At 32.4% G+C, this 10,708-nt stretch overlaps 1 protein-coding gene across 1 annotated transcript; it reads left to right on the top strand.

Moving 5' to 3' along the window:
* Positions 1-5,835: 5,835 nt before the first annotated feature.
* LOC138338341 (uncharacterized) lies at positions 5,836-7,555 on the top strand. Its single transcript, XM_069289295.1, has 5 exons — positions 5,836-5,998; positions 6,268-6,492; positions 6,594-6,622; positions 6,701-6,884; positions 7,119-7,555. The coding sequence occupies exons 1-5, from the start codon at positions 5,836-5,838 to the stop codon at positions 7,553-7,555; spliced, it is 1,038 nt and encodes a 345-aa protein (XP_069145396.1).
* Positions 7,556-10,708: the final 3,153 nt, after the last annotated feature.

Here is a 10,708-nt window from a genome sequence, read left to right as displayed (position 1 = left end):
TTATCTAATTTTATTAACCAATAATTTTACTTGATTAACATATCATAAATTTAAAATTTAATCTGAATTTATTAATAAATCTTTACTATCTACCCACCCACTGATTTTTGTATATTACTAATTCCTGGAAGAAAAGGTCAAGTATATGCCACTACACTAATAATCAATTACGAATTCTCTAATATGACCTAACTGATACGCTCAAACTTACTTCTCAAATAAGAAGTAAAGTGGTCGTGTCAATTAAATAACCCAACTAATGAGGTTGAGATCGTTCCCACGAGGAAAATAGTTTAGACTTAACTTCAATCTATTATTACTATTGTTCAATCAATTACTTCCTTGGAAAACAAAAATGATAAAAGGGGGGTTTTCTATTTCTAAATAGATGAAAATAACTAGCGAAATTAAAGGAAACAACTAACAGCTTCGAATGTTGGAGTTTAATCAATTAATCAAAGTAACTAGGGTTTACATGTTCCCCACAGGTTTATAACTTGATAATTCTAACTATAACAATTCTTTCCAAGTATCGTGCATGCAAAGTGATAAGTTATGTATTTCTAAATCCTTGGTTCGGCATCTAGAAAATTTCACTCCGCACCTTGGTCCGGCTACGTGTGTTGCTATACTAACCCTTATCTTTACCTCATATTAAGCATCATATTCGATATTTGACTAAGTTATTACCTCGTACCAATCAATACTAGCCTATTGGATAATATACACTAAATCTATGTTGATAATTCTTTTCCTATTATCTACCTCTTTGGTCTGGCAAGTAGCATTAAGGCGAGTTCTAACGTTGGCCATCCGTTAAAAAGACTTCTAAAGCGAAAAAATTATCAATACATGTAAGACACTATTCTAGAATTGTTATTTTAGTTAGGTTTTACCTTATTATTTGCCTATGGTTCCCACAACCCTAGTTATGGAGTTTAGTTACCCATAGTCATAATCACAATATTCAAATATATGGTATAAGAATTCATGTACTTACTTCAATGAGAAAGAGTAAAATCCGAAAGTTCGCTTGATTAATCAACAAAAATCACCAACAATCAATTACAAGAATCTCAAAATAATCAAGAATCTCAAAATAATCAAGAATCTTACAAAAGGTCTAAAAAATAATCAAGAGTCTAACAATGATCAAGGGCCTAACCAAAAACTCCAAAGTCTAACCTCCAAAACGAGGTTTTTTAAACTATTTATAAAAAAATAAAAATCTAATTACATAAGGACTTATTAGCTGGAAATCTATCAAAACGCGGTTGGGTCGACGGATCGTTGTGGTCACGACAAACCGTCATGGACTCCGTCGCCCCATACTTGTTCAATTTCTTTTACTGCTCTCTTCATTATCCTCGACGGAAGATATGACGGATTGTCACAGGCACAACGGTCCGTCAAGGGTCTCCGTTCCAAAACACTTAAACTCTTGGAATTTGGGTACTGGACTACTTCTCTGAACTTCATGACGAACCAACAGGACGGACCGTTATGGATACGATGGTCCGTCACGCACTCCGTAACCCCACACTTGGTCAAATTTCTCCATCTTCCTTCAACAACTGCACTACAATGCCACCTACGAACCGTCACGGGCACGATGAACCGTCACAAGCTCCGTAGGTGGTCCTTTTCTGTATTTCTCGCTCAAAAACCTCTGCATTCCTCTTTTAGACAGATTTCCTGAAAATAAAGAGAAACTTACATAAAAATTAGCACAAAAAGGCTTTTGGACACACTAAACTTAAGGAAAAAGTATTAATAATACCGTGAAACCACGGTATATCACTAATCAAATCATAAAGTTTTTAATCCACCATAATTATCGCATATTTCTTACAAAGTTGAAGAAAAAGAGACCAAATCCTTTTTGGTGAAAATTCTAAGGTTGAAATTTCAACTAAAAGGACAGGTTAGAATAAGGGCAACTTTCACATATAGCAAATAAAAAATTTATATTTGTATGCTATAACAAAGTTTGCAAAATTGCATTCCATGGCAAACATAGAAACTGTATAATTCGCTATACATATACAGTTTAAGCAAATTATATAAAACGAAGTGTATAAAATAAGAAAGAGAAAGACACTTGGGCTTAGAACTGTATAAAAACGAAGTGTATAAAATGAATTGTATTATTGTAGGTGTATAGAATGATTATATACAATTTGAATTTGTATAAAATGAGAAAGAGAAAAAGACAAAAGTGACTTGACAAGGAATATACAATTGAATCGAATTGTATAAAACGAGAAAGAGAGAAATTATATGAAATTTGAAAATTGTATAAAACGATAAAGAGAGAAATACAAAAGGAACTGGGCAGGGGAGTATTTTTATTGTATAATTAAAAGTATATAAGATAAAAATATATGTACTTGCATGTGTATATACAATTTTGTCACGCTTTATACAAACATAAACACAATTTATACATTTCGCTTATGTTTGTATAAGTGAGAAAAGCGATGGTGGCGAGCGATATTTGGGAGAGTGACGAGCGAGATCTGGAAGTGGGGAGAGAGGGGAACAAAAATATATATATTTATACAATTTTCTCTGCTTTATACAATTAGAAATAATTTTTATACACTTGTGTTTGTATAAAAAGTGAGGAAGCGAGCGAGAAATTGGAGGAGAGTGGCGAGCGAGATATTTGGGAGAGAGGCGCCTGACAATTTTTTGCAAGTGTTTGCTATGGAGCACAATTAGATCAAACCCTAGCTACTCCATTTATTTTAGGTTCTTAGTTTGCTATTATATAATACCCTAGCTATTGTCAAGAGTTTATTAATTGGAAAAGACAATTTTATGGTGACAGTATATCCAAACATTGATCAAGCCTTCATCGTCTCATTAATAGTAGTCCTTGATGCTATCAATGCAGTCAACGATGCTGCTGTTACAGGTGCCGGTTTCTAGCAACTTAAAAGTATCTATTTCGCGAAAAAAAATATTTTACCTGTCCTGATTTATGTTGTTAAATGAAAATTTTAAAATTAAATTATCTATAAATATAGTACGATGATTTTTCTTGACACTCTCTTTGGATCATTGTTATCCATTATTTAATAATGTACTGTATTGTACTCTATTTGTATTCTATTGTATAATACTGTATGATAGATATAATGTTTGGCTAGACTGTATTGTTTGTTGTTGTTCAATAAAATTTTTATTGTTTGGTTTGACTGTATAGCACTGTATTGTTAATTTATAAATTTATTAAAATATCCATAATTATTCTAGGGCAGGAGGTTTGATTAGAATGAAATAATATAGGTTAAAGGATAAAAAAAAGTATTTTAAAATATTATGTAAGTATATAATTTTTTTTTTAAAAAAGTAAGTAATAACTGAAAGACACCAAATCGATTGTTCCATGAAATGGAATTTTTCATAGTTACGTACTAATGAAATTTAACAACAAAGTAAAATACATTCTAAATAGCAATCAAAACAAACACTTTAGATATGATAACGATACGATACAATACAATACAATGAGAAACAATGATCCAAACAAACACTCAAAATAATAGGATGCACGTTAAATAAGACTAATTAACAAATGTTTATTTTAGATAGTTGAGGTATTTGGTCAAATTTATTGTTATTGTAATATCATAGTTTGATTATGAAAGTTATTTAAGTCAAACGGGTAGATTTTACTTTTTCTTTTTCTGAAAAAAACACACAATTAAGATGTAAAGTTCCATATAATTCTAAATAAATTACATTAGTTACGAGCTTCATAACATAATTAGAGAACTATATATAGAATTGCTAATGATATACTCATGAGCTAAATAACATGATTAATGATTTCTCCGTTTAAAAAAAAATGATCTCTTTGTTTAGTCTGTTTAAAAAAGAATGATCTTATTTCTTTTATAACAACTTTTCACATGACATATTTAAGACCACAAGATTAAAGGACAATTTTATGCTTTTGACATAACTTTAATTTAAACCACATAACTAAAAGTTTTTTTTATTTTCTTAAATTCCGTGTCAAGTCAAATTGAAACATTCTCTGTGAAACGTAAGAAATATATGTTACCATGCAGTGAGTCATTTTGGTGAGTGTATGTAACAGCCAGGGACGGATCTATTCAGTATGGTGAGGGTGTCACGCCACCCATAAACTTCAACGGAAACTTTTATTAAGGTATATATATGAACATATAGATAAATATTAAACGTGACACTCACAACACAAAAGTGTTATGTGGTCCAAATGGCAAAAGGCTGAATGTTTGAACCTGACATAATTAAAGTTTTTCCTTTTCTAAAGGCCAAAGTCATATGCGGCCACTCAAACTTGTCCCGATTATTCACTCAGACACCTCAACTAGACGTACTACCTATTGAACACCTTAACCACCTCCAAATTTGAACCGTAAAATCATTTTTAATCACTTTTCGTTAATTATGTGGCGTGTGTAGTTAACCGCCCCACTTATATCTGACGTGTATTGAATGACCATTTAAAAATTCCCACGTGTATCCCACGTGTATTTGTTAATGTCTAAATTTGGGAAAATTCCCAAATCGTTAACTTTCACAGAACAATTCTCTTTCTCTCTCTCTCTCTCTCTCTCTCTCTCTCTAACTTCACAATTTCTTTTGATTTCAAGCTCTCTATCTCGTGATTCATTCCAGTTCCTTGTTCGATTGTTGTTTGATTCTTCTTCTTCGTGTTACGATCTATCCCCCTGTAAGTTTGATTTTTGTTTCTTTACATGCTTTCTTATATGAATTTCATAAAGCTATACAAAATGTAGGGTTTGCGAATATTCTGTCCATTCTTTACTATTACCCAAAAGTATGATTTGAAGCTTTGTTTTTTAGTTGTTTGTATGAGTATATTACGTTAAATCTAGGATTTGCTTGATATTTTGTAGGGGGCTGCTAATAATTGACCATGGAGGAAATCATATATACGAAGATTTACCATGGTGGAATCTTATCTAAGTTATCGGTTGTCCCTACTTATGTTGGAAATTGTGTGTCTGCACTAAGGTATATCATCAAGGACCACTTTTTCATTTTGGAACTATTGTATTATACTAAAGAATTAGGGTATGAAACTGTTGGAGACTTTTATATGAAAGACTTATTGAATAAAAAATGGATCCTAATTACAACTGACCAACATTTACTACACCTTATTAAAGACTTAAAACATGAGGACACTTTTGAAGTATATGTCTATCATGTATTAGATAAACCCTTACTTGACACTGAGGTAACTATAGGATATCTAACTAATGGTGAAGATGGTGAGACTGTTAACTTAGGTGAAGAAGGTGAGGCTTGTAACCTTAGTGGTGAGGGTGGTGAGGGTGAAGCTGTTAACCTTACTGGTGAGGGTGGTGAGGGTGAGCATGTTAGGCTAGGTGAAGAGGAAGTAGATGATAACCTAGGTGGAGAAGATGCATCTGATTTCTTGAGTAGTGATTCAGATTTAGATATACCTTCAGAAGATGGTTCAGATATTGATGATGAGCTGAGAGCATTTAGAGAAGAAAGAAGAAATAATAGACAGAGAAAAAAGGCTACTGAATTTGAAAAAATACCATTTGGAGAAGCTGGTGGTATAGATAGAGGTTTTGAGGATATTGGAAAGACCAAAACTGACAAATATACTGGAAAATTGGGTGGAGATGAAGTTACATTGATAGATCTGACTGTTGGAGTGATGATAGTGATGAACAACTAGATGTGGATGTTGTTAGGGGAGTAGACATACCTGCTAGTTAGAGAAGCAAAAAGGTTAGGTATGATGAAGATAGTGAAGTGTCAATTTTTGAGCTTGGAATGGTCTTTGAAGGGGCAGATCAGTTCAGGAAAGCAGTGGCAGATTATGCTGTAGAGTATAGAAGACAGTTAAAGCTAAGACCTAATGAAAAACATAGAGTGAGGGTGAAGTGCAAAAATGTTAAGTGTAAGTGGTTATATGCTTCGATTGACAGGGACTCAGGTGATTTTATTGTAAAGAACTATCATCCTATTTACAAGTGTATTCAATTAAACAGAAATAAGTTGTATAATTCAAAGTTTATTGCTAGAAAGTTTAAGGACGGAATTATATCTCAACCATACATAAGGATTTGGGAAATTCATGATTTGGTTAGAAAGACATTGGGTCTTTATGTTGGTAAGACTCTTTGTTACAGGGCTAAACTGAAAATTATGAGGGAAGACATGGGTGATTGGAATATGGAATTTGCAGATTGTGTGACTATGCAGATGTGATCAAACAAACCAATCCTGGAAGCTCTTGTTGGGTAAAAATTGATAAGGAAACTGAACCAGGGAAGAACCTTTTTGTGTATTTTTATGTATGCTTTCATGCATTTAAGCAAGGATGGCCGGAGGGGTGTAGGAATATAATTGGATTTGATGGTTGTTTTCTCAAGAGAACTTGTAAGGGTGAATTATTAGTTGTTGTTGGAAAAATGGGAACAATCAAATGTATCACATTGCCTGAGGTGTTGTGGATAAAGAAACAAAACATAGTTGGAGTTGGTTCATAAGTTATTTAATTGTTGATCTAAACTTGGGAACTGGTGAAGGTTTGACTGTGATGTCAGATATGCAAAAGGTATTGTTTATACAATTTCTTCTTTTTTAGTTTAGTTTTACTACTCTAATTACTTATTATGTATATACTCTTTGTTAGGGACTTATTCCTGCATTGTTGGAGTTGTTACCAAATGCTGAGACAAGAATGTGTGCTAGACATATATGGAGTAATTGGCATGTTAACTGGAAAGGAGAAGAAAGAAGGAAACAGTTTTGGAGATGCTCAAAGGACTCTTTTGAAGTCAAGTTTGATGAAGAAGTTCATGCAATGTCTAAGCTAGGTAAGAAGGAAATAATAGAGGACTTACTACATTATGATCTCATAAATTGATGTAGAGCTTTTTTTCGGACTCATTCCAAGTGTGTTGTTGTAGAAAATAACATGTGTGAGACTTTCAATTCCTGGATCTTAGCTGCTAGACATAAATCAATTATTACTATGCTAGAGGATATTAGGCATAAAATGATGAGCTGACACATAGACATGATCAAATTTGCTGAAACATGGCTATCAGACATTGCACCTATGGTAAGGGCAATACTCGAAAGAAACAAGGAGTATTCAAAGAACTGTAATGTTCAATGGAATGGGGTGAATGGTTTTGAGATTAGTGATGGGGAATACTCATTTGTTGTTGACTTGGAGAAGAAGCATTGTGACTGTAGGTTGTGGATGTTGAGAGGTATTCCTTGCCCTCATGCTATTTGTGCTTATTGTTACTTGAATCAAGATCCTGATCAACATGTAGAGCACTGGTATATGAAGGAAACATTTCTCAAGGCTTACAATCACTTCATCCAACCAATACCGAATATGAGAATGTGGCCTAAAACTACAAATCCATCAATAGAGCCTCCAAAACCAAGAAAAATGCCAGGCAGACCTGGCACGAAGAGAAGAAAGAGCAAGGATGAGCTCAAAAAATGGGAAAAATTTCCAAAAAAGGAGTAAAGATGACATGTTCCATTTGCAAGAAAACTGGTCATAACAAAGTTGTGTGTGCAAGAGTAAGTAATACTAGTCATATTCACATTTGTAAATTGCTTAAAGTTTATAATCATATGTTTTATTTTGTGGTGATATAGTATGGGAGGGGGAGCACTGCTCAACCTACAAGTCAAGGAAACAGCCAACAAAGTTATTCTCAAACAAGAGTAAGATTTTCTTTACATATTCATTTGTAAGATTTGCTTCTCATATTCATTTTCCTTAATTTTAATTTAGACAGTTATTCATATGTACTTATTTTTGTTCAACAGGTTAGAACACAAAGTTCTGTTTGTCCTGATACCAGTGCTGTGCCAAGAACTGTGTCAAGAACTACCCAAACAACAATAAGATTAGATAATGGCTATCCTTTCAAAATTCATTTGCATTTTAAGTTTGTTCTACAAGTTTTCATATATCCTTATTTATGTTATATAGTCTACAATGGGAGGTCCATCTACAATGAGAGGTCCATCACATTCTACTTCCAGAACCACATATGCAACTACACAATCAAGTCAAACAACTTCTATTTGTGCTGACACAACATCTGTGCCAAGACCTGCTCAAAATAGGATTCAAGTTGGAACTGGAAAAGGATTGGAAAGAAAAAAAGCTAATGCAAGAGGAACCCCATTTGTTCAGAAAGGGATAGTTCTTCTAGTCAATTGCCACCTTTATCAGGTCACAAGAGACCATACAGTTCTGCCTCATTTGCTGCTGCTACTGGAGAAAACAGAAGGCCTGCAATTGGATTTGGTGTTTACTCTAATCCTACAACTGGAGCCCAAGTATTTAATGTATGTTCACTTAACATGTTTACCTGTTTTAGTGTATATTTTATAGCCTTATAATCTAACCTTATTTTACACTTTCTATCTTATATTGCAGCCTGGTACATCAAGTGAAAAGATTCTACATGGGCCAACAACATTGAAGAGTGCTTCACCAACCAATATAGACATTGGTTTTAAACCTTGTGGCCTAAAATGGAAGGGAAAAGATGCAGTCAGCACCTCAAAGTTACAACAAATGAAAGCTAAAAAGAAAAACTGGAAGTAGTTCATTTGGGAAGTTGTTATTATCTTGGCCCATGTTAAATGAGTGTCTATTTAAAAACAATTTACTCATTGGTTTATTTGAACACTCGTCTAATGTATTTTTGAACATTGTATTTGTGTTAGCAAGACTATGCCTATTGTAAGACAATGGTTTTCTATTACCTCTCAATGCATTTGTGTTATGTATTTTCATTACTTTGTGTTATGTATTTTTCTGTAATGCATTTGTGTTATTAACTTACTTTTTGAACAACAACTACACTACATTTCAATGCATGCCTTTTGTTTTTGTCAATAAGACTACTAATCAATTCAATTCCAGAAAAAAATTCAAAACACATGGCAAAGTGATCAATTCATCAGAGATCAATTCAACTCAAACTTCCAATTTGATACAAAATATGAAGGACATATACCAATTAAAACATCACTAATTGATCTAGAATAGCTACCTAACTACTGCAAAACTAAACAATTAAGTACTACAATCCTGACCTACTATCAACTACAAAATATTAAAGAGCCATTTAATAGTTAGTAGACAAAGAAAAACAATCACAATTCGGTTAAATTTGACATTTTTCCAATCCCTTTGAAGTTTAACTTCCTTAAGCTTCTTGTTCAATACCATCAATTTCACTTCACTTTCATTCAATTGAAATTTCAAAGAATCTTTTTCTTCTTCAAGCTCTTTCACTTTTCTCTTTAGTCGATCAATCGGATTTTGACCGTCTATGAGTCTATTCATTGAGGATGATTCATCAACATTTTCAAGCGACGGATCAATCCATCTAAAATATCCACATCCACCATTTTCCTACAAAACATATAACAATAGTAAGGCATAATAAATATACCAAAATATTGATTTTTCAAATAATACAACAAGAACAGTTTTTGTTCAAAAAATAACAAACCTTTGATGATTTGCATCCAAAAAATTGACGACCTAGGTTCAAAGGAGTCCTCGATGTTTTTAGTCGACAATAATAACCACACTTGCATATATCAACTTCATCGATATTTACTAAAATTTGCGACATCTGATAAAAGAGAATTGATTTAGAGAAGAAGAGAGAAACTTGGATATTTAGAGAAGAAGAGAGAAACTTGATGATTTAGAGGTAGAAGAGAGAATTGGAGATTTAGGGTTCTAAATGGATTTTGGGGAAGAGAAATTGGGGAAGAGGATTTTGGGGAAGAGAATTGGGGATTTCACTTCAACTTTAACATTGAAGTATAATCTTAACTTTGGTGCCATGTAGGCAGGGTAAAAAATGAGAAAAAAATAAATTCACGCGCTCCATTTGCGTGAATCACAAACGATTTGCCATGTAGGCAAACAATGGTTTTACGGTTCAAATTTGGATAGTTAAGGTGTTCAATAGGTAGAACATCTAGTTGAGGTGTCTAAGTGAATAATCGAGACAAGTTTAAGTGGCTGCATATGACTTTGGCCTTTTCTAAAATTGCTGGAACGTTTATTAAGTGAGTTTCATCATAATCAGCTTTTCAACTTTATTTTTCTTTTTTTCTTTTAACTATTATTCCAAATTATTTTGCACTTATCTTATATTTAAATAATTTTATATTTATGAAATCTATCCTAATTCATCCTACTTTTAATATTTATTATTATTTTTCTATTTTATAATAATTATTCATATTACTAAAATATTTTTCAATTAACAAAATTAAATAATAATCTTTTTTATTTTCATTATCCTAACAATTAATTTTTCTTGAAACTGTAAAAAAAATTGTAAGAATTTGCAAAAAAAATGATCTTAGAGTAAAATAGTAAATTGACATTTTGTTAATAATCTCTTAATGAATATGGAAGAAAAAGTTAATAACTAACACAAGAAACGAAAGGAATATAATTTTATTTTTTTCTCTTCTCAATAATTTCATAAATATTGAAATGCATCAAATATACTTCAATAAGAAAATATAATGGAAATGTCGGCAGTAATCTTGACAAATAATTATATAAGTCTTGGACTATTTTCACGTAACTCGAAATCAAAAATCATTCATAAACTCCTACAGTCCT

This window comes from Solanum lycopersicum, chromosome 9 (assembly GCF_036512215.1).
Source record: "Solanum lycopersicum chromosome 9, SLM_r2.1".
Lineage (NCBI taxonomy): Eukaryota > Viridiplantae > Streptophyta > Magnoliopsida > Solanales > Solanaceae > Solanum > Solanum lycopersicum.
This window is presented reverse-complemented; position numbering and strand designations above follow the sequence as displayed.